This window comes from Lepidochelys kempii, chromosome 2 (assembly GCF_965140265.1).
Source record: "Lepidochelys kempii isolate rLepKem1 chromosome 2, rLepKem1.hap2, whole genome shotgun sequence".
In the NCBI taxonomy this organism is placed as follows: Eukaryota; Metazoa; Chordata; order Testudines; family Cheloniidae; genus Lepidochelys; species Lepidochelys kempii.
The window spans coordinates 189,357,412-189,382,322 of record NC_133257.1 but is presented as its reverse complement, the minus strand read 5'-3'; the positions used below and the strand labels follow the sequence as shown (position 1 = coordinate 189,382,322).

Below are 24,911 nucleotides of genomic sequence, written 5' to 3'. Positions count from 1 at the left end.
TGGTGGTGTCTCTAAAGTCATTACTGAATGGGTGCCTAAAGCTAGGCACTTTAAATAAGTGCCCTGATTTTCACACACGCTGGGCATCTTTAGAAATAGTCACTTATATTGTTTATGTACATATGGATATAGGTTCCTGAATATAGGGTCCTGAGGTTTTTAAAGGCAGGGGGAGGGCTTTTATTCTTTTACAACTTCCTTCTATGTCACCTGTGTTACACATCATTTGTTAGCACCAAGGTTGCGTCTATTTAGCATGTGATTCTTATGTTGAGGAACACTTTGAAAAGAAATGCTATTAAATGTGGTCTTTTTTACTTCTTCTTTCACCTTGCATTTTGTTGGGCTGGAGTAAGTTTCCTCCAATGCAGACTTGAGCTCTGAGAATCTCCCATCCTCACCCCACCCTCTCATATATACCCCACAGTGGTGATTCTCCTCTGCTAGAAGAGGGCTAGATCAGTTTCTGACAGAGCCTGAAATTTTGCTCCTTGTGTTACCTATGGAGATGGCATCACCAGTGAGCAGGGCAAAGTGCTTATTCCCTCTTTGGAGCTGCCCATACTCCTGCTTGCACATAACTTCCAGGACTGGGAGTTGAAGACTCACACTTGTTCTACAGTGCACTGAGCTGCAGTGCAGGGGATCCATTTATTAACAATAGACAGGAAGAAGAGGATTTTGCAAAAAGGCTCTAAATTAAAGACTGAAATGGTCTGCCCATTACAGATAGCTGGAATCAAGGATTATCATTCTCTACTCAAACCAAACAATGCATTTATAGCAACAAGAGCTGTATGCTTAAGACCTAATTTATTTTATGGATTGCAAATATTATAAGGATTTTTTTACGTGATTGATTAAGGACTGTTTCAACTGATTGCTTGAAAGCTTATTTTTGCTCTCCCTCTAATCTTTACTAAACCAATATCAATTTTTTTCTCTTCATTCAGTATACTTATTTAACTTTCTCCCTGCTGTCTGCCCATGCATGTTTTGGCAGCAGTTTTAAGAGGCACTGGGTACATTCAGCCCTGCTGAACAGAGGGCATTTCCTGAACTTGCATGGTGAATCTGGGAGCATTATAGGGATTCTCTTGGGTTTTTTTTGTCTGCAAATATATAAATGGGTTCATATAAAACTTTCCCTTATCCAACATAGGCATATGGAATGCTTTCATCCAATGAAAGTACATGTTGTAATTCTGTTTTAAAATTGACATATGTAACAATTGTAGGGTATTTTTTAAGAGGTTTGAGCATATTTTTAAATGTGATCAAAAATGGCAATTTTGTTTTCCAAGGAATATTTCCTATCCTTTTTTAAAGGAAAGGCTCTCTATAGGTAAATTTTGTATTTTCTTACTCCATCCATGCAATAAGGGGTAATTGAGAGATCCTTTTCCTGAAAGCAGAACCACAGCAATTAAGTGCTTGACTGAAAGTGTGATATTTCTGTTTTCAGGGAATAGAACAATTGAAAAAGGAAGAGAGAAGATGGGCTAAAAAAACAAAATGGATGAACATGAAAGCAGTATTTGGCCATCCGTTCTCTATAGCATGGCTTAGCCCATTCGCTACTCCAGACCAAGGAAAGGCAGACCCCTACCAGTATGTGGTCTGAAGAATTCTTGACCAGAATTTCCACTAAAATAAAACCACATTTCAGCACTACTGTTATATAATTTTTATATGAATGTTTAGAACAAAATGGAAAACAGAAACTCTTTTTATGTCTGTTAAAGGCTGTTCATTGCAGAGAAAAAAAAAGAAAAAAAGCCCTGTGTTCGGCAATTTTAGATAATACTATGTCTCTGGTGGCTGAAGCATCTTCTTTTCCCTGTGTTTTTTTTAAACTTGTTAACTTTACTTGCCTTTGTTTCTATCTGCTTTCTGGTATGGCATAACTAATGTGAAGGAGACCCTCTTTCTCTGTTGTTCCTGTCTCTGCTAACTCAGTAGACTGTCCTGCTGTCTCTAGACTGCGAGGATATCTGTGTAAGTGCCAACGGTGCCACATTCCTACACAGATCTCTTCAGACCTGCTAATGGTGTGTACAGCTCTGACTGGGCAGTGAGTTTCTTTCGTAAGAGAGGACTTCAACTGGGAAATAGATACTTGGCTTATTGAACACTGAAAGGTGGAAGACGAGGGTGGGATGCTATGCGAGAGCCAATGAATACTGTGGTCACATGCAGTTAAAGTATTTAAAACAAATGTTGCCAATACCACCTTTTTTGTTTCCAGAGACAAAATTGATTCCGTCTTTCTGGCATTATTTTGTCTGCTCCCTCCCTTGTAAGCAGGTAATGTTGCCCCTCTAGGGAAAATATGGCCGCTTTGGTGGAAGACTTTCTCAATTAAATGCCTTACACTTAGAGGAAAAAAGAAATTTCATTTTAAAACTCTTAAGATCTTGTTTGTATATGTCTGTCTTTGATAAACAAGCTGTTGAAGTGATGCCTACTCAACAGTGTTAACATGTAGAACATGACAATTTGCCATAAAAGCTTAGCACTGATGGTTTGTGTAGGTCTACCTGTGAGAATTAATTTTCTGTTCTTAGGACTACCCATCTTTACAACTTTGAAAATCTCTTCTTATGTTCATACGTATAAATATTTTAAATTGGGAAATGTCAGTGTTAAGGAGTATGCATGCCTACTGTCATGACTGTGTGAATAGTAACCTCTGTGCTGTAAACGGTTGACAGAGGGACAGAGGGCATTCCATCAAAAACAAATTCAGGTAAAACTAAATCTTATGTGACTGAAACTAATGTTTTTGTATCTGGACAGGAATTTTATTATATTCTGGATCATTTTGAAAAGGGGCAATTAGCATAGTGCCAGTCGGACCCATCAATCAATCATAAAGGAAAAGTGTAAATAAGTTGTATCCATAGATTCCGGTGTAACCTTTCCTTTTTTTAAAAACACTTTTATTTTGTAAAATGACCTATTAGGCTGAATCGAAGCCATGGGGGCGGAGGGAGGGAAGTACAGGGAGGAAAAGGCTAATGGATCTGTCTCACTTTGAAAGTAATGTGAATGCTGCATCTTTTCAATTCTGTCAATGCTTCCATATGGAAAACAAATGCAATAAAACTTTTCCAAAAACTGTTTCTGCTCCTTTCCTACTCTAAATGTTTGCACAATTTAAATGTCTTTAAATTTTCGTCTGCATCCAAGCTGGGAGAAGCATGAAGGTGAAATAACTTTGGTGCTCCAGTTTTTAAGTTTAAAAAGTAGTTAATCAGTAATGCACTGTTAGCTATTTAACCACCTAAAGGTTAACTACATTTACTACATCCAGACCCCATATTTTTCTCCTGCTTGCTGAGGAGTAAATCCACAGTAGTGTGTTCATATATCTCAATCTGTTGCTCTAGGAATGCACACAGAGGCTTCTATGACCTCATTATATGCTTCAACAGGAGACATTGGTGGAAGAAAGATACCTTTAGCATGCACACAGTTCTTAAGGGACAGTTACATGACCAGAAAGACTTTTTTTATTTTTCTTTATTATCAATCTCTACTGGGAAACCCATTCTCATGTGTGTGTTTGAAAACCCCAGAATATGTTTACCTCTTTAATTCTAATTTGTGGTATGATAGAGGATTTAATGAGTGATGCTGTCTGGTTAAAAATCATGGGTCAGATCCTCAGCTGATATAAATTGGCTTAGCCAGTGAGAGCATGAAGCTATACTGATTTACACCTGCCTACACTCTGGTCCTGTAACATTTTAAAAACACAATCCAGTATGTTAATCCAGATTATTAAAACTGAAAATTAAAAAACGTGTATTTTTGCTATATTAGTTTACCCTTTAACATTTCTCTGACTGGCAAATTCCACTGTTTCTAGTTCAGGTTTCAGAGTAACAGCCGTGTTAGTCTGTATTCGCAAAAAGAAAAGAAGTACTTGTGGCACCTTAGTTTCCACAGTATGCATCCGATGAAGTGAGCTGTAGCTCACGAAAGCTCATGCTCAAATAAATTGGTTTGTCTCTAAGGTGCCACAAGTACTCCTTTCCTTTTTGTTTCTAGTTCGTTTGTGGTCTGCCTTTCTCATGCATTATAGCAATTATATTTACATACCACAGGGTAGTTTACATGAGTAACTAAAATGCCAGAACATTTTATTGGTTTTACATTTGGTAAACTTTTTTTCCTCTCAAATCCAAATGTTATCAGACAATGGTTATTTGGAGGATAACTGCTGTGATTACATATAGTAATATAGTACACTTTTCTTTTAAGTGAAATTTCAAAACAGCTTTTAGAAATACCCGTGGTTTTCTCTATTTCCAGAACTGTGTATATCTGACAGTGACCAATGGTCTGTCATTTTACTGATACTTCCCAGAAGGAGGTACAGTGAGATGCAGCTCAGTATTTGAATGTGTGAGAGGCAGACTTACCAAATTGTGTCAAGGTAAGTCGTTTTTTTTTAATTCCCAGAAGTGATACATTACTTGACTTTATTTTTGAAATTCTCCTGCCTTTCTCATGCATTCAAATGGTAAGCAGCATTTCCTGTGTTTTCATTTGAGAACTAACTTTAAATGAGTACTCGTGAACCCATGACTTTGGAATATTACTAACTAAGCTTTGTGCAAGGTGCTGTTTTTTCCTAGTTTTGTATCACTATTTCTCTTCTTTTTAGAGTCTTTTTTTACATGTCTTAGACACTTTTCCTTCTTAAACCATCCCCTCTCTAGTCTATCTCTTTAGACCGTCCTGACAGCAGCACAGGTGACACCATATTAGATCAGGACACAGAGTTTTAATAGTCCGCAATCTCCATGTCCTGAATACATGTTAAATGGATTGCTGGGTACTGCACAACAGGATTATCAGATTAACTGCACTCTGTCTAATTAGCACAACCTCCTGTTGAGCTTGTGTACATGACAGCCTAAATTACTAGATAATGTGTGGGATCTAAAATTTAAAAAAATGCTACCCAAAAGTTATAGCGCTGTTACTCCACTTCACCACAGAACTGTGAAAAAGGAATTAACACAATGGTGAACCAGGCCTATAGGCTCTGCTGTTTGGGAATCAGTTTAAGCAATAGAAAAAGAGCTTCGTTTCCCATCTCTTCCCTTCCTGTTACACACACTTGCACTAGTTCTTAAAAATAACAGCAGTGAGGATAGTAATGGTTTGTTTCTAACTGCAGATAGCTTCCGCGTTGGCTAGCAAACTGCAGAGAACCTAACCTGCTTCTGTGCTTTAAGATGAAAAGTGCTTCAAGCTCACCACTCCAATAGTGCAATTGCAGGACTCAGAAGCAGACTTGTTCATGTCCCTGTGAGAAACTAAGCAATAGTTTTAAACAGGGCTAGAAAGGCATTGTTTTTGTGTGTGTGAATATTGCCTGTCTCCAGTACTGCCTGACAGAAGAACAGAAGCTGAGCACCATACTCGCCAAGCAGCAATGACCGTAATGGTGCCTACGTTTGCAAGGGTTTCCTGTTAGAGTGTATAATACGTTGTCAAAGCCACGCAGTTCCTCATCCCTTCTGGAAGCTGTTTAGGCTACGGGCGTTCTCAAAAGTCTTTTTTAAAATTCTGGCTTGTGTGAACAAATGGAAAACTGCTCTAAATGAACTGTGAAAAAGGTTCCAGTTTAATGCACAGAACTGCATGGTGCTCTTCCTCTCCTGCCTGCCTATACCAAATCCAAATCTCTATTTTGAAACTACAACTGCCACTATCTGAAAACCTGTATCAAATTATTTATCAGGCCTCCTACTTGTAAAGTGGTGGTTACACTCTGATCAGATAAAAGCAAAGCCTGGGATGATTTTTCAGCCAAGTTCTCCTTAAAGAATCTATGGATAATTAGAGAACCAGTAGAATTATAACATCACAATAATGAGAGGAAAGTATTCTTAGACTCTGTTCCTATTTAACTTTAGCAGAATTCCGAGAGAAGATCTTTAATAAAGACCCAATATTTTTAATTAAGGATGGAGGAAGTTCTTACTCTAGATTTATTTGTTACAGTAAGCCCAGGCTGCCCATTTATGGACCAGGGCCCTGTTGTGATAGGCACTAAACAAACACACAACAAAAAGACAGTTTGTGGTGCGAAGAACTCACAATTCAAGGCTATCTCTACACTAGAGAGCTTAAAGCGGTACAGCTGTACCACTGCAGCTGCGCCACTGTAAAGTCTCCTCTTTAGCCACTCTATGCTGACTAGGGAGTGCTCAAAAAATTAAGAAGCTTTTACTGCAAGAATTACATAGAAAATTGTTGTTCTCTGAAGATTTGTGTGTGTGCTCGCGCCAAACTTGGAAACTTGATTCAATCGGTAAAGTATAAAACAAAACATTTTTGCCCTGCCTTAAATGGAGATTACGACACAATCATTAGTATGGATATAGATATTATGTATGCATATGCATGCGCCCCCTCTATAGTAATGGGTGCTGCATAATTGCCAGTAATAAATGATAAAAATCTCTTCTTTTTCATCTACAGGGTATCGAGCGTCTTAAGAATCAGAAACCTACTTGGGAAAAAGTCAGCAGCTGGGAAGCGATGAAACTGGCTTTTGGTGGTAATTTCTCCCTGAGCTGGTTCAATCCTTTTTCAGGCCTGAGTTGCAAAAAGGCTCCACCATCTGGGGTGGCAGCAGTCACTCCACCTGAAATAGTGACCGAAGAGGCTCTTGAGCAATTCTTGGAACAAGAGGTTGCTGTCCAAGTGTTAAATGAATAAGCAAAATGCTCTCCAAAATGTCAACAAAGGCTCTCTGTTTTCATGAAATGTTCGCACCCCAGATTTAGCTTTAAGGGACCATGGTGCAGAAAACATCTGGACATATTTGTCCAGAAGTCAGGTGCAGTACTAGTAGAAGCAATGCAAATCTCTACTGACTGCCCAACCAATAATGTAAAACGTATAAGCTCCATTTCCACCACTGGAAAGGTTTTATTAAGCAAAGAGCAACTGCCCAGCTTTGCACAGTTCCTAATTGTTTGTTCAAGGAGTAACTCCTTTTTTGGCTCACTAGGTGCTGATGCTGCCTTTAACCCAGGAAGTTCCCAGTTCAGATTTCAGCTGTCTTAAAGTTCAGGGCAGATCCACAGATGGGCAAATTCATCCTGGTGTAACTCCATTGACATCACTGGAATTGTGCTGGGGATAAATTTAGCCCAGAGTAACTCCAGCTACTGCCTGAGATTCTTCTATTTGAAGGCCTGATCCAATGCCCATTCATTTGTGCAAGGGGAGCCATTCCACTGACTTCTATGGGCTTTGAATCAGGCCCTAAGTGTGATGGTGACTGACTCACTGGCAGACATAACAGGTGAATCTGGTATATTGCTACTGTTTAGTAAACAAAACAGATGAATACGTGAATCTTGGCAGCATGGTAAATCTGCCAGATCAAGTCTTTATCAGTGTGTCATGAAATTCTATTTGCTGTTAATAGCAGGATTGTTTTTAAGAAGGAAACCTGCTTAGTTACAGTAGCTTCCATTAAAGTGTGTGTCTGACATGCTGTAATATTGCCTTAAATGTCAATATCTTAAAATATTCAGCTGTCAATTCTTGGTTAGAAGTGGACTTTTTAAAGGTGACCACTATTGAATATTTTAGATAGTTACACATTTATAGTTAGTAAATGTTTACATGAGAATACATGCTAGATATAAAAGTTTTATTACCATGGGTTGGAAAGGTTACACAGCCCATGAGTGGCAAAGTCATAAATGAGTTATATGAGTCATCCTAAAAGGAGGCCAATACAATCTTTTCTATCAAACGACATTGTCCTACACAGATTCTATATTGCAAATGAATATGAATGAAGAAAAGTTTATTTTAGGAATATTTTAGCCTTTTTTTAATAGTCTTTTTCGGTCATCTTTTCCTTGTAAAAACAGGTACCTTAGCTACCATCAATTTAATTCTATAGAACCCAAGGAAGCCATAGTTTGGCCCTGCCACTGGCCTGTCAGGTGACCTTGGGCAAGTTGCTTCCCCTCTCAATGCCTCAGTTTCTCTAACACAGGGATAATGAAACCTACCTCCTCTCTGAAGAGCATAGAACTCTATGGATGAAAGGCATTATGATGTAAGAGGTAGGTGATGATTTTATTTATTAAAGAGGTTCCAGATGGAACCTGTATCAACCAGCCTCATTTGAAAAATGTTCAGAATTTAAAATAAAATAAAACCCCACAGCCTTAGTGTGTAATGACTTGACACACAGGAGTACTGAAAAGAGACTGTCTTTGTTCCAGTCCCCTGCCATGGGTCACAATAAATAAATCCCCTTATGATCTGATGTGGGTTAGTATGCACTGACTCTGGCAGCGGCTACAAGCAATTTGTTGAAAAACAGGAAAACTTTTTGAGCAAACATTTCAGAAAAATTGCGCCTCCTCCCTTCTTTTTAAATTGAGAAAATCTGAAACTTTTCTAGGTGCTCTAGTCAACAGGAATTAAGAATCAGGTTTGTTCCTATATCTACAGCTTACTTTAAAAGAAAACCTGTCCTTCTATATACTAAGCTGTTGTTCTGTCATCAGAAACAAACAGAACATCTCTTCTGTAAACTGCTCAGGATGTAGTTGTATCTGACTATAGTAAAGTGAGCAACTGTCACTCTTCTGCACCCAAAGTGCACTTTTATCTAACAGTGTTTCAAAGCAAGAGGGCGAAGAGGAACACTTAAGAAACTACATGGGGGAGTTAGTGGGGGGGGGGGAAGGGAACATTTAAGGAGGGAAAATAAGACTGGACCTTTTAACTCATGTATTCTAGTTCTGTCTTGGTGTTTGGCCTGAGGTAAGTCATTTAACCTCTCAGCCTTAGGCCATGTCCACACTTACAAGCTTACAGCAGCACAACCGTACTGATATAGCTGTGCTGCTGTAAGAGCGCTCGTGCAGCTGCTCTATGCTGACGGAAGAGAGCTCTCCTGTCAACATAAAAGCTATGTCGATGGGTGAGTGTCTCCCGCTGACGTAGCGCTGTTCATATCAGCACTTATGCCGGCCAAATTTATGTTACTCGGAGGTGTTTTTTTTTCACACTCCTGAGTGACAAAAGTTTTGCCGACATAAGTGCTAGTGTAGACATGGCCTTAGTTGCCCTAGCTGTAAAAAGGCTGGAGCAACACTGGATTATGTGAGGACTAATTAATGTTTGCAATGTAAATTACTTTGAAATGCTATATCAGGGCTAATTATTAGAATGGGAAATAGGATCTGTTTTGCTTGGGGAAAAATAGGAACAACTGGCACACACGTGTTACATATTTGCTGAAATAAAATGATGGCAGGGACTGTACATTAATTATTTGTTAAAATACATTTTTTTGGATAAGCCTCTGACTGTTCTGATACAAGCCATTCAGCTTTTTTGAAGTCAGAGTGGGTATCATATAAAAACAGGCTTTCGTATTAGATTTCAGCTACTGTTTCTGACCTGCCTGAGAATACCTGGGGAAAGTAGAATGTCCGTTGACTTCAGTGGAGCTAGGATTTCACCATGTGAGAGAGACTTATTTGTTTGTTGCATTCCAATGGTGCTGCTGCTTCTTGGACATGAGCACAATCACAGCTTCTTTGGGAGTGGTGACCATTTGAAGGGGATATATTCCCCCTCTCCTTTTTTTATTTTCACCTGTTCCTGCTCAACGTGACTGCAGGACTCATGTATTTTACTAGAGCTGTCAAGCAATTAAAAAAATTAATCACAATCATGCGATTAATGGCACAGTTAATAATAAAATACCATTTATTTAATTTTTTTGATGTTTTCTACATTTTCAAATATATTTATTTCAATTACAACCCAGAACACAAAGTGTACAGTGCTCACTTTATATTTACTTTTGATTACAAATATTTGCATTGTAAAAAACAAAAGAAATAGTATTTTTCAATTCACCTAATACAAGTACATGATAATCTCTTTATCATGAAAGTTGAACTTACAAATGTAGAATTATGTACAAAAAAACCCTGCATTCAAAAATAAAACAATGTAAAAATTTTAGAGCCTACAAGTCCAATCAGTTCTACTTCTTCTTCAGCCAATTGCTAAGACAAACCAGTTTGATTACATTTGGAGGAGATAATGCTGCCAGCTTGTTATTTACAATGTCACCTGAAAGTGAGAACAGGCATTTCCCTGACACTGTTGTAGCCAGTGTTGCAAGATATTTGTGCGCCAGATGCGCTAAAGATTCGTATGTCCCTTCATGCTTCAACCAGAATTCCAGGGGACATGCGTCAATGCTGATCACGGGTTCTCCTCGATAACAATCCAAAGCAGAGCAGACCGACACACGTTCATTTTCATTATCTGAGTCAGATGCCACCAACAGAAGGTTGATTTTCTTTTTTGGTGGTTCGGGTTCTGTAGTTTCTACATCGGAGTGTTGCTCTTTTAAGACTTCTGAAAGCAAGCTCCACACCTTGTCCTTCTCAGATTTTGGACCGCACTTCAGATTCTTAAATCTTGGGTCGAGTGCTGTAGCTATCTCTTTAGAATCTCACATTGGTACCTTCTTTGTGTTTTGTGAAATCTGCAGTGAAAGTGTTCTTAAAACAAACATGTGCTGGGTCATCATCCAAGACTGCTAGAACATGAAATATATGGCAGAATGCAGGTAAAACCGAGCAGGAGACATACAATTCTCCCGCAAGGAGTTCAGTCACAAATTTAATTCACGCATTATTTTTTAACGAGAGTCATCAGCATGTCCTCTGGAATGGTGGCCAAAGCATGAAGGGGCATACAAATGTTTAGCATATCTGGAACGTAAATACCTTGCAATGCCAGCTACAAAAGTGCAATAGGAACGTCTGTTCTCATTTTCAGGTGACATTGTAAATAAGTGGGCAGCGTTATCTCCCAGTAAATGTAAACAAACTTGTCTTAGTGACTGGCTGAATGAGAAGTAGGACTGCGTGGGCTTGTAGACGCTAAAGTTGTACATTGTTTTGTTTTTTTGAGTGCAGTTATGTAGCAAAAAAAAATCTACATTTGTAAATTGCACTTTCATTATAAAGAGACTGCACTATGGCACTTGTATGTGGTTAATTTAAAAATACTATTCTTTTATCATTTTTATAGTGCAAATATTTGTAATAAAAATACTATAAAGTGAGCAGTGTACACTTTGTATTCTGTGTTGTAACTGAAATCAATATATTTGAAAATGTAGAAAAAGACCCAAAATATTTAATAAACAGAATACCAATTGAAATTTAACTGTGCGATTACAACTGTTATTAATTTTTTTTTAATTGCAATTAATTTTTGAGTTAATCGCGTGAGTTAACTGCGATTAATCGACAGCCCTGTTTCCTCCTCCCCTTATTATTTTTATGTGGTTGTGTCTGCTTCTGGGCCTACCTGAAACTAAGAAACAAAACGAAGAGGCGCACGAAAGCAAATAACCCAAATGGAACGTGATGTAAATGTTTTCAAAGCCAGTTGAGATTCTGTTGAAGAAGACCGCTAGCTAGTGATAGAATGTCTTCACGGAATCTGTCTCCTACAATGAATAGGAAAGTCTTGTTTTGCCTCAGCCTGTACTTTTATTATCTGGCAATCTGAGACAAATTTTTGTTGTTGTTTTTACCAAATTGTCCAGAAACACTCATGGTTAACCAAAAAAACCACAGGCTCTTATCAATGTAACCCTTTTTTTCCCTTCCCCTTCCAATGTGTATTACCATCCCTGTCAAGTTGTGTCTTAACTTGGTGCCTGATCCTTCAAACCCTACTGAGTGTATTGACTGCTACTGAGAGTAGTCCCCTTATAATCTCCAGATCTACTCTCCACAAGAAAGCACTATGCCCCGTGGTAAGCATGTGCAGGATCTGTCCCTTAAATTGTAAGGTCTTTGGAGTAGGGATGTTGTCTTTTTTCCTCTGAAAAGCCCTACTGTATATTTACAGTGTTATAAAAATACTGATTAGCCTATGGTAGTGATCTATTCCACGAACAATGTGTTTTTAAATGAATGAGTTATACAGCTTTCTGAGTACATGAATGAGAAAAAAATGTTAGATCTTTCAGCACAAATGTTTAATTTATTAGGGATAGGGATAAGACAGCAGGGTAAAGTACTCTTATATTTTATATACATCTGTGGGTCTTGTTAAGCAGCTGTTCTATGCAGTTAAGGAATTTATATATTTTAAAATGTTCTGTTTTGCTATTTGTAACTCCATTTTGTGCCTTCAGTAGATGTTATACTTATTAAAGAATTAATATTTCCATCCACCTCAGACTCCTGTTTTCAAATATTCTAAACCATTGAAATGCTGCCTAGAGAACCTTTCCGCTCTGTGTGTCTGAGGAGGCACCTCCTAGGCATAGTTTGGATTGCAGAAGTAGGAAGTGGTCTTTCAACTAGAGCTCTCAGTTCACAATACAGAACTGGTTTGCAAAAAATTTTTTTCAAAATTGACAATTTTTTCCATGGAAACTACTCTGCATTTTTACCCATTTCTGTACACAATTTGGATTCAGTGTTTCATTCATTCAGAAGAGCTGGATCCACCACTCTTTCAGACAAACAGATGCCAACCTTGCTCTGAGACTTCTAAGGACGGGGCGTGTGCAGGAATTTTAAATGTTACTGCTTTTCGTGGGGGGCACATTAAACACACGCATTTTATACACATTACACCATGTCACATGCACATACATCATACGCAAAGAAATAAATGGCAGTATATTCACCATTTCAATGAACTGTACCTGTAATGCACCCAGAATACAGGTTCCTTAACCTAATGGGGGGAACATATGCAAACCACGTAGGCACACGTGCATCCATAACCTCATGTTATGGGGTTACATGTATGAGCTCACTGAGTTTGCACACTGCATGTTAGTAATCAAAAACACAGTACAAAACAGGAGGGGATCAGAGAGCTCCTCCAGACACGGGGCCCAGGTGCAGAGCCCAGAACTCCTCCCACCCCGGGGCTAGTTCCAACACCGGCAGGGAGAGTGAGCTCCTGCACCAGGGCCTGGTGGGGAATGCAGAAATCCTCCACGCTAGGGGCACAGAACTCCTCCAGCCCTGTGGCTGCGGTGGGCAGAGCTCTCTCGCTCTCCCCACCACAGCCCTGGGAGGGAGGAGTTCTGCATCCACTGCTGATTATTGGCGGGGCCATGCCCCTGCTTGCGCCCCTTTGCACACACCCGTCTAGGATGTTCATGAATAAAATTAGGGAGTTTGCATGGACCTCTCTCAACCCATCTCTCCTTCTGCTGGAGAAACAGGGACCTCTTGCTCCTCCCCTCTGCATCTGTGGCCAAGGGGGGACCTACCCCCTCCTCACTGCACCCCTGATCCTTCCCACCCTCAAACAGGGACATGGGGAGGAGCAGCCTTGGGAAAGCTGCCCTTCTATGCCACTGACGGCCTTTAATTATCATGGCCAGGCCTAGGTCCTTCCTGGGATGATCCATCTCTTCTCCCTCCTCTGTTTTGTTCCCTCTTTGCCACCACCGCTCCTCCTGCCCCTCCAGCTTCTTTTCCTCCTCTGCAGTCCGCGCAGTGGGAGCTGAGCCAGAGGCAAACTGGTGAGCGTCAGCAGGGGTTAGGGCACTTGGTACCTAGAGCAGGTTAACATAGTCCAGCAGAGTCCACTTGCGGCAGTTAGAGCACAACACCACAGCCTGTGACGTGGGTGGTGAATCCAGCAGTGCCCCAACCCATTCGAGATTGCCATAGCTTGCCTCCTATCAGACCCTCACTGTGCAGCCTGTGCATGTACCACAGGGGCAGTGGAGAAGGCGGCCTCCTGTGGCACTATTTGCTGTTTGTTGGACCCCAGGGGTAATGAGTGACACACATTTTATTTCTATATATTATGTATATAAAATGTGTGTGCTCTTGCTTGCAAAATGAATAGATCTAAGCCTCAATTAGTAATTTCATGACTACTATGTAGAAACTGGAAGAATTATGGGACGTTAGGGAGGGCTGGCATCTGTTACAGGATCTTCTCATGGAGGTCCCCCCAAACTATGACTCCAACTCATTCTGGGGGTGGCAAGGTTTACCTACCTGTGCGCCTCAGCTGAATGAGTTGTGGTTCCGCTGCAGAACTCGGCAGATCCTCTGGAGTCTGCAGGAGGCGAGGACCAGCTGGGTGAAGACCTTATGCACCCATACACATTCCAACAGCTCCTGTCCTCCACTCCTTGGCAGTCCAGCCTCATTAGAGCTGCTCTACCAGAGCCACATCTGACTGTAGCTCTCCTTGGATCCCCCTTTACAAAAGTGCAGTGCAGAGGGTTGCTATAGCAAAAGCAAAGAGCTCTACTGCTTTTACTGGGTAATCCCCACAGGGCTGAGAGGGGAACAATGCCCCTTCTCCCCTTTCAGAAAGGAGAGACAGTTCCATGAGGAGAGCTCCATTTCAATGGAAGAGCCATTATATCTGCACACAGAAAAGAATTTCTGTTTAGAGAGATAGGGAAATGAGCTGGGGCTACATTTTTGTTTTAAGACCTCCACAAAATTGACTGTGGTTATTCTGGCCAGTAAACCTACCACCTCAGGTTGTGAGCCTCTCATTTCGCAAGCTGAACAGAGTGGGACCTTGTCCGTTCTTCTCAAGGAAAAATTCAGTGCTGTAGGTAAGTAGGTGGTGCTCTTTGCTCACCTTGTCTAAAATTGACATGATACAATAATACGAACAAAGGGGTGAGGAAAAATGGGGGAGTGGAAAACAACAGAATAATATGGCTACTCGGGTTAGTTATGTGTTTCTTGTTCTAATGGATGTTCTGCATTATATCTGTCTACCAGAGCTGGTGTGCTGGAGAGAGAGGATTATTATTAGTAATTTTTAAAAATTGAAATTTGAAAATTCAGAAGATGTTGATCACTCTCTTCTACATACCCTGCCACCCATCCACATGCATATAGTCTTTGCTATCTTGTTTGCATCTAAAAATTTTCCACCAGACCATTGAACATTATATAAACCATGAAAACTGACTCCTCCCCACAACCTATGCCCTTTATATATTTGTTAAAATGTGTGTATATTATATGTATATAAACACAACCCACTAAAATTATAATATATATATATATATAGTACTGAACCAAAGCTCTAGTGTGAGGCACTGTGCTGTTGAAGTTGTCACTTTGTGCGTTTGCTGTTAACTCAGTATTATGACAACTTGTGGTCAGTAAAGACTTCCTTGTGCTTTTCATAAGGGTATAATCTTACCTTCAGTGTCCTAGGATGGCCCAGGAAGGTAGAGGGGCAAGGTGAGCTTAATTGATCTTTCCTATTTCTAATGTTGATGCATGGCTGAAAGGTCTCCATGTATATAAAAAGAAAAAAATATCAACATGCAAACAAGCCACACACAAAAACAGCATTGGGGTGTATTAAACTTAGCCTATGAGTGAGTACTATTAGGCCATTACCACTGCCTTCCAGGCATAACTTGATGTACAGGGAAACAATTCTGGAATATGTGTGATGGTCCTTATTTACAACAGCAACACTCTATGTTCAGCAGTGCCAATGGAAGCTCACAAAGGGAGCATGACCAAGATCGATCATTGGCCATCAGGCCCCAGCAGTCGCTGACCACAGATCTGTCACGTTAGCAGTCTTCATAAAACAAAGTAGCCTGGAAGAGGTCCAGAACCAGATTGTCTCATTATGACTCAAGCTGAAAAGCCACCAATACTTTTTTGTATTTAACCTTCCCTAGAAAGGTTCAGCCTAGAATTAGTCAGCATAGTGGCAGCCAAGGTAGGTTTCGTGAGCAGGGGCCAATGTGAGAACACATGGACTGCTCCTCTCAAGTGAAGTATTTTATTTACCCCATCAGTAGAGCTCCGTGACTTCTGCGGGGGCCAGTGTGGCTGACCCCAGGGCCGCCCAAGCAGCTGGTTCTGGGGCCAGCTGCTCGGGTGGCCCCGGGGCTGGGCACATCAGCCACTGCTGGAGGGGCTCTGCAACCAGCTGTTCTGGCGGCCCCGCAGCCAGCCGCATCGGCCACTGCTCAGCCAGTCCCCGGGGCTAGCTGCCGGGAGCCTCCCAAGCAGCGGCCGGTGCGGCTGGCCCAGGGGACTGCCTGAGCAGTGGTCTCTGGGCGGCCGGTGCAGCCGCTCGCAGCAGCCCCCAGTAGCAGCAGCCCCCGGCTTCCCCCCAGCAGTGACCCCCTTAAGATTTAGTCAAGGGTATTCACAGCCCCTGAATTTTTGTGCATTGCCCGTGACTCTTACTAAAAATACCCTTGACCAAACCCTAGCCATTCATTCATCAGTAATGAAACGATCCAGCTCCTCTGGGACCTACACCGGCCCTGATGAGCAAGGACACCTCTTTCAACAGCTGGGTCCCAGAGCGCGACCTACCGGACAAGAGCTGGTTGGAACGATCTCAGCTCACACGCAGGTCGAGCCGCTGCAGCGGCAGGCCCCGATGGCTCGGATGTGACTGGTCGTAGCGGCGCGTGCGACGAAGCCCGGCAGACTCTCTCCCGCGCAGAGGAGCTCGAGCAGGGCAAAGCTCCCACGTGCCCAGTCAGGCAGTTACTCCAGCCTCGCTCCCACAGCCGGCTGTAGCGCGTGCGCAGAGTAGTGCAGGGGCGGGAGCAGCGGACGCCCCCCCCGCCCCCCAGACAAGGAAGCTCGGAGCGGGGGCGCTGTGCAGCCAGCAGGCGGGGCGGGCCGTCACGTGACGTGAGCTCGCCAGAGACCCGGAAGAGCCGCCGGCTGCCTCGCCACGTGGCTCCGCCGCCGGGCTGGGGCCGCGCTGCGATGCGGGCCGGCTGGGGCGCCGCGCACTCGGCCGCGGCCGGCCTGCTGGGGGCGCTGGCCGCCTGCTCCGCTAAACTGGCTCTGGGCGCCGGTTACCTGCGGGAGGCGTGTGCCGCTGCGGCCGGAGGGGAGGAGGCGGCCGCCGGCGCCTGTGTCTGGGTAAGAGCCGGGCAGCTGCTCCCGGCCTTGGCTGGCCACTGAGCGCCGCTTCCCTCATCGGGGGCGGCGGCGGCGGCGCGGGGAGGCGGAGAAACCAGCCCCTGCGTGATCTGCCCTGGAAGAGACGCGCAGTCCGTGCCCGAGCCGGTCCCCCAGGAGCCCCAGCACCGCTGCAGTTGCTCTCCCGGCTGCCCAGAGCCACGCCGGCGCGCACCCGTCCCGGCGCCGTCAGCCCCGAGCCCCTCGCCCTTCCTTGTGCCTCGGGGGAGCTCAGGCAGAGCTCCGATAAAACGTGAACATGCTCCACCGACCCTTGGGTATGGCTTTGTCAGGAGCAGGGTAATATCCAGAGGTGCTGGCTGGGCAGCCTTCCCCTTGGGTGTACGTAAATACCTGTCCCCTCTCCTGTGGATGTGCTTAGGGGTAAAGTTTTTCCATTAAAAGGACAGGCCATATTTTGGATGAAGCTGTGAGCCATCCTTTCAGAGAGAAAAGAAGGACGTTGCAAGACCCTTCAGTGTGCACCCTGTGTCCTATATTGCTGCCCCTAGCAGTTCTGTTCTGTGTCCCTCTTCCCTTGTGAAAACGAAACTGACAAGAATTTAAGTCCCAGGGCTTGGCTACACTTGCAGATGTAGAGCGCAGTGCGTTAAACCTGCCTTCTGAGAGTGCAGCAGGGAATGCGCTGCAGTGTGTCCACGCTGACAAGTGCACTGGCCTGGCCACATTTGTGGCACTTGCAGCGGCATTGGGAATGGTGCATTATGGGCAGCTATCCCACGGAGCCCCTCTTCCCATTCTGGCGCTTCCCACGGAGCCCCTCTTCCCATTCTGGCGCTGTGGCTTGTGGAAAGGGGACGGGGAGTGTGGGGCATTCTGGGTCCTGTCCCAACGCCCTGTGATGCATCGGTTTGCATCCCAGCATTCCCTTTGCTTCCATCCACATTTGGCGCCATCTTTCAACGTTTTTTGTATTGCGCACTCTGTTTTCCCTTTCGGTCTGCGGGAATGGATCCTGAAGTGCTGAGGAGTCTCACCAGTATGTCACATTTGGCAGTCGAGTTACTCCTTATGATCCAAAGTGACAGTGAGGACTCTGACGATGACATTGACTCGAGTAACGCTTATGATGCGAGTTTGCTTGTAGCATTCACGGACATGCTCACCACCGTGGAACGCCACTTTTGGGGTCGGGAAACGAGCACTGAGTGGTGGGATCACATCGTCATGCGAGTCTGGGGTGACGAGCAGTGGCTGCAGAACTTTCAGATGAGAAAAGCCACTTTCATGGGACTGTGTGAGGAGCTCACCCCCACCCTGCGGCGCAAGGACATGAGACTGAGAGCTGCCCTGCCAGTGGAGAATCGGGTGGCTATTGCAATCTGGAAGCTGGCAACTCCAGACAGCTACCGATCGGTCACTAACCAATTTGGAATGTGAAAGTCGACCATTGGAAACGTGTTGATGGCAAGTTTGAAGGGCCATTAATCACATCCTGGTCAGAAGAACCATGACTCTGGGTAACGTGCATGACATTGTGGCTGACTTTGCACAAATGTGTTTCCCTAACTGCGGAGGGGCGGAAGTTACTAGATCGCAGGCCCTGGATCTCATGGGAGACTTCAATCACCCTGATAGCTGCTGGGAGAGCAATACAGCAGTGCACAGACAATCCAGGAAGTTTTCGGAAAGTGTAGGGGACAATTTCCTAGTGCAAGTGCTAGAGAAACCAACTAGGGGCAGAGCTCTTCTTGACCTGCTGCTCACAAACCGGGAACAATTAGTAGGGGAAGCAAAAGTGGATGGGAACCTGGGAGGCAGTGACCATGAGATGGTTGAGTTCAGGATCCTGACACAGGGAAGAAAGGAGAGCAGCAGAATACGGACCCTGGACTTCAGAAAAGCAGACTTTGACTCCCTCAGGGAACTGATGGGCAGGACCCCTGGGAGAATAACATGAGGGGGAGAGCTGATTGTATTTTAAAGAACCCTTTTTGAGGTTACAGGGACAAACCATCCCGATGTGTAGAAAGAATAGTAAATATGGCAGGCGACCAGCTTGGCTTAACAGTGAAATCCTTGCTGATCTTAAACACAAAGAAGAAGCTTACAAGAAGTGGAAGATTGGATAAATGACCAGGGAAGAGTATAAAAATATTGCTCGGGGATGCAGGAGTGAAATCAGGAAGGCCAAATCACACCTGGAGTTGCAGCTAGCAAGAGATGTTAAGAGTAACAAGAAGGGTTTCTTCAGGTATGTTAGCAACAAGAAGAAAGTGAAGGAAAACGTGGGCCCCTTACTGAATGAGGGAGGCAACCTAGTGACAGAGGATGTGGAAAAAGCTAATGTACTCAGTGCTTTTTTTGCCTCTGTCTTCACAAACAAGGTCAGCTCCCAGTCTGCTGCACTGGGCAGCACAGCAGGGGGAGGAGGTGACCAGTCCTCTGTGGAGAAAGAAGTGGTTCAGAACTATTTAGAAAAGCTGGACGAGCACAAGTCCATGGGGCCGGATGCGCTGCATCCGAGAGTGCTAAAGGAGTTGGCGGATGTGATTGCAGAGCCATTGGCCATTATCTTTGAAAACTCATGGCCATCGGGGGAAGTCCCGGATGACTGGAAAAAGGCTAATGTAGTACCCATCTTTTAAAAAGGGAAGAAGGAGGATCCTGGGAACTACAGGCCAGTCAGCCTCACCTCAGTCCCTGGAAAAATCATAGAGCAGGTCCTCAAGGAATCAATTCTGAAGCACTTAGAGGAGAGGAAGGTGATCAGGAACAGTCAGCATGGATTCACCAAGAGCAAGTCATGCCTGACTAATCTAATTGCCTTCTATGACGAGATGACAGGCTCTGTGGATGAGGGGAAAGCAGTGGACGTGTTGTTCCTTGACTTTAGCAAAGCTTTTGACATGGTCTCCCACAGTATTCTTGCCAGCAAGTTAAAGAAGTATGGGCTGGATGAATGGACTATAAGGTGGATAGAAAGTTGGCTAGATTGTCGGGCTCAACGGGTAGTGATCAATGGCTCCATGTCTAGTTGGCAGCCGGTATCAAGTGGAGTGCCCCAAGGGTCGGTCCTGGGGCCGGTTTTGTTCAATATCTTCATAAATGATCTGGAGGATGGTGTGGATTGCACCCTCAGCAAGTTTGCAGATGACACTAAACTGGGAGGAGAGGTAGATATGCTGGAGGGTAGGGATAGGATACAGAGGGCCCTAGACAAATTAGAGGGTTGGGCCAAAAGAAATTTGATGAGGTTCAACAAGGACAAGTGCAGAGTCCTGCACTTAGGAGGGAAGAATCCCACGCACCACTACAGACTAGGGACCGAATGGCTCGGCAGCAGTTCTGCAGACAAGGACCTAGGGGTTACAGAGGACGAGAAGCTGGATATGAGTCAGCAGTGTGCCCTTGTTGCCAAGAAGGCCAATGGCATTTTGGGAAGTATAAGTAGGGGTATTGCTAGCAGATGGAGAGATGTGATCATTCCCCTCTATTTGACATTGGTGAGGCCTCATCTGGAGTACTGTGTCCAGTTTTGGGTCCCACACTACAAGAAGGATGTGGAAAAATTGGAGAGAGTCTGGCGGAGGGCAACAAAAATGATTAGGGGACTGGAACGGATGACTTATGAGGAGAGGCTGAGGGAACTGGAATTGTTTAGTCTGCAGAAGAGAAGAATGAGGGGGAATTAGATAGTTGCTGTCAACTACCTGAAAGGGGGTTCCAAAGAGGATGGATCTAGACTGTTCTTAGTAGTAGGAGATGACAGAATAAGGAGTAGTGGTCTCAAGTTGCAGTGGGGGCAGTTTAGGTTGGATATTAGGAAAAACTTTTTCACTAGGAGGGTGGTGAAACACTGGAATGCATTACCTAGGGAGGTGGTGGAATCTCCTTCCTTAGAAGTTTTTAAGGTCAGGCTTGACAAAGCCCTGGCTGGGATGATTTAGTTGGGGATTGGTCCTGCTTTGAGCAGGGGGTTGGACTAGATGACCTTCTGAGGTCCCTTCCAACGCTGATAGTCTATGATTCTATGATAGATGGCATGCATATTTCAATTCTGGCACCCCCCCTGCCTGACCTCAGAGTACGTTAGTCAGAAGGAGTATTTCTCAATGGTTCTCCAGGCGCTTGTGGATCACCGTGAGCGTTTCATTGACTTTAACGCAGGCTGGCCTGGAAAGGTGCATGACGCACGCATCTTTTGGAACACTGGCCTGTTCAGGAAGCTGCAAGCCGGGACTTTTTTTCCAGACCAGAAGATCACCGTAGGGGAAGTCGAAATGCCCATTGTGATCCTTGGAGACCCAGCTTACCTTTAATGCTGTGACTCATGAAACCCTACACAGGGAGCCTTGACAGCAGCAAGGAGCAGTTCAACAACTGGCTGAGCCAGTGCAGAATGACTCCTCCTGTATATTCCTGATGTTGCGTCACCTAGGGACGGGGCCTAATGTAAAAAAGAATTAAGTGTTTTCACCAATAGTGAAGTGTTTACAGCCACACTCGTGGGAGTGAGAGCTATAGACAAAAGCTATGGCCTACAGCAAGAGAGATGGATAGCCCTGGGATAGTTGCTGTAATCATTGTATTTCTAAATAATGTGGTCATCCCTCTCTCTACTAAAGCTTTGTAATACATTCAAATCGTTATCATAAGTTCACAGGATTCCTTCATGTATCCACTCTGAAACCACTGGCTGTGGAGTTGTTCCTTCAGCTGTTATGGCTTTTCTTCTCATGGTTCGTACCTTTGTGACAGAAAATAAATTGCTTATTTGATTCTTTGCTGCAAATATCTCCAATGGCTGGTGATGCACCACTAGATGGGGAGGGCTCTGAGTTACTACAGAGAATTCTTTCCCACATGTCTGGCTGGTGGATCTTGCCCACATGCGCAGGATCTAACTGATTGCCATATTTGGGGTTGGAAAGGAATTTTTCCCCGGGTCTGTTTGGCAGAGACCCGGAGGGGATTGGGGGTTCGCCTTCCTTTGAAGCATGGGTCACTGGCAGGTCTAAACTAGTGTAAATGGTGGATTCTCTGTAACTTGAAGTCTTGAAATCATGATTTGAGGACTTCAGTAACTCAGCCAGAGGTTAGGGGTCTGTGACAGGAATGCGTGGGCGAGGTTCTGTGGCCTGCAGTGTGCAGGAGGTCAGACTAGATGATCATGGTGGTCCCTTCTGACCTTAAAGTCTCTGAGGTCCCTCTTAGATGTAGCATCCCTGCACCGATTCCTCAGGAATGCCTGGGTGGTTTTCCTCTTAGATGAATGCCAAAATCATTCCTTAACATGCTATACTGTAACTCAGCAATTCATAGCGCAATGTCGTTGTAGTTAACATGAGACTGACAAATGCACAGCAGTAACTGTGAATATAAAGCCAATAAATAGGATCAAAAGTTTCTGGTGCCATTTTTGATAAAACTGTACAAGGGAGGAAGCTAGCATGATATGGGAAATGGCTGCAGTCCAACCCAGAATGATCTTATTTGTAGCCTTATTCCATAATTTTTCATGTAATTGGTGGATATTATTGCACTTCAAAATAAACAGGAAACATTTGTTCTCTTGCTAAGAGCTTTCTCTTCTCCTTCCAGTTCTTTTTCTCTTTCCTTTTCCTTTCGTTAAAAAAAAAACTAGATGCAGTTATTGATTTCCATCATGCCTCGCCTCAGATTCTGTGTTTAACTTTGTTCAGTGGTCAAAGGTCTTTGCTGTTTTACATTTTGATTTCCTATTTTAGTTACCACAATGTTTACAAACAGAAGTATGTATCACGTCTGGTTTGGATTTGCATACGCATACAGTAAAAGATTATTTCTGATTTAAATCAAGAGGTGAGGCTGCAGGTGTAGGCAATATGAAAAACCACATGGGGAGAATTGTTTAGTCACGTAGCAAACATTATCGACAGATCCAAAATTGTACTTGCTGGATTACAAATGCCAAGAGACCACAATTATTTTGCATCACATAAATAATGAGCAACTATGTATGATGAGGTTAGTGAAGTTTTTAAAGCACACACCAAAAAGTATGTCAGAGAGTCTAGACACTTACACAGGCTAGAACAATTTGAGGTCCAAAGGAAAAACCACAAAAAACTGGATTGGACATATCAGGCCCTAACTCAGGAAATGGGAAATTCACCCTTTCTAATTATTAGAGCTGGTTAATTTTTTTTGCATATCCTCCTCCACCCTTTTTAATTTTCAAAAATATTCAAAATTTTGAAATTCCAAAAAACGCTGATCCTCTCCATAATGACGGGAAAAAAATTAAAAATGGTGACCAGCTTTGCTAATTTTTATTTGAAGCAGGGATGACCAGCATGTCTGTTTTGTGCAGTGGAATGCTAAACGCTAGTGTACTGTTCACTTGCTAGGTGCCGCTCTGTAAAATACCTTATTTAAGCTAACCTTAACCATACCTGGCAGAGCATTAAAGGATCTTACAATGAACACATCCGGTGTGTATAAGGAAGCTCTGTAGCCAGTCCATATCTGTACAGAAGTACATGACAGATTTTCTTTTTTAAAAGCAAGTTGTTTCTCCCAATTGCCTGTTTCTAACTCCATCTTGAACAAGAATTTAGAACTTAAATAATCTAAATTCTAAATAATCTAAGACAAAAAAGGGACCATTATGATCACCTAGCCTGGTAATGAGAAGTATTTTTGTTACAGGCACATCTTGTTGGGTCCTTTTAAAATATAAAAATAATATGTTGAATTTAGTTAAAATGTAGAGGTTGGGTTTTTATTTCTAAATTCCCACACCCCCCTGCCCAACAGTAACACTATACAGAAATGTAACACTCCCCTGAGAAAGCTGAGACTGTCTGAGACAAAGGGGCAGAGGGCCAAGCTATGAAGAAGGGGCTAGCACAAAGGGAAGCAAATTCAGCATCGTCAGGCCCACCCCAGCACTCACTGACCCAGGACACAGCAGGAGAAACCCCAAGAGGCAGTTGGTGTCTGAACACAATCACCCCTTGTGACAAGGCTCACCAAAGAAGTGGTGCGTATGGAGTGGGAGGACTCACCCCGTTAAGGACTTTGAGGGAGGGAATTTCAAATGTGCTCAGCCTTAGCCTAACTTGGCGTCCGTTGAAGTCAAGGGAGCTTTACCACTAACTTCAGTGGGAACAGAGTTAGGCCAATGCGGAGTGTTTTCAAAATCTCACCCTAGTCGCCTACAGTCAGCCCACTGGAGGACACAGTATAAACTGTGTATATATTCTCTGTGTATATATAAAGCCTGCTGCAGTTTCCACGATATGCATCTGAGGAAGTGAGCTGTAGCTCACGAAAGCTTATGCTCTAATAAATTGGTTAGTCTCTAAGGTGCCACAAGTACTCCTTTTCTTTTTACAGTATAAACAATGGAGCACAGGTATAAACTGGCTCACTGGGGTTGAGTAGACATGACCAGTGTGCAGTTTCATCCTGAACAAGCTGTATGCAAAGACCTGCTGTAAAGTCAAATCAGGGCCTGTGGCAGGGCAAGGGTAAACCCCTTTAAGGCCCTGCCAAAATGCTGCCTGCAGCCTGCTCTCCGGCCAGGGGTACGAGACACAGGTATTCAGGAGGGAGCCCAGCTGCAAGCCCTAATGAGGGCTGGCTCAGAGGAACATGCTGAGCTAAGTACTGACAGCTGGGCTGAGGCATGAGAGGGTATTGCTGTCTCCTTACCAAAGAAGGAAGCCTCAAAAACCAGGAGACCCTGGGGAGGGTCTGTGGGTCACTAGCTGTTGGGGGATCTGGGAACTGCACAAACACTGTAAATAAAGACACTTGGACAATCCAGCAAAAGAAGGCGTGGAAGATTCTTTATTATACCAGCCTAAACACAGGGCGCAGGCTCAAGAGGGAGGAATCATAGAATATCAGGGTTGGAAGGGACCTCAGGAGGTCATCTAGTCCAACTCCCTGCTC

General features: G+C 43.7%; 2 protein-coding genes and 1 long non-coding RNA gene across 6 annotated transcripts in view; 2 read left to right on the top strand and 1 right to left on the bottom strand.

The window, feature by feature from the left end:
* Window positions 1–3,125, top strand: part of ZDHHC3 (zDHHC palmitoyltransferase 3) — a 31,494-nt gene extending 28,369 nt beyond the window's left edge. For all 3 annotated transcript variants that reach the window (XM_073333145.1, XM_073333143.1, XM_073333144.1), the window contains exon 7: window positions 1,466–3,125. In XM_073333145.1, coding sequence (XP_073189246.1) covers window positions 1,466–1,624 — 159 coding nt within the window. In that variant the 3' untranslated portion in view covers window positions 1,625–3,125. The remainder of the gene's footprint in view (window positions 1–1,465) is intronic.
* Window positions 1–16,626, bottom strand: part of LOC140907365 (uncharacterized) — a 28,881-nt gene extending 12,255 nt beyond the window's left edge. Inside the window, exons 1-2 of the long non-coding RNA XR_012157474.1 lie at window positions 16,404–16,626; window positions 15,259–15,351 (exon numbers count right to left, since the gene is read on the bottom strand). This is a non-coding gene — a long non-coding RNA (uncharacterized lncRNA). The remainder of the gene's footprint in view (window positions 1–15,258; window positions 15,352–16,403) is intronic.
* Window positions 16,627–16,760: 134 nt separating this feature from the next.
* TMEM42 (transmembrane protein 42) overlaps window positions 16,761–24,911 on the top strand; it is a 30,776-nt gene continuing 22,625 nt past the window's right edge. For both annotated transcript variants that reach the window (XM_073333142.1, XM_073333141.1), the window contains exon 1: window positions 16,761–16,967. In XM_073333142.1, the coding sequence (XP_073189243.1) occupies window positions 16,809–16,967 (159 nt within the window). In that variant the 5' untranslated portion in view covers window positions 16,761–16,808. The remainder of the gene's footprint in view (window positions 16,968–24,911) is intronic.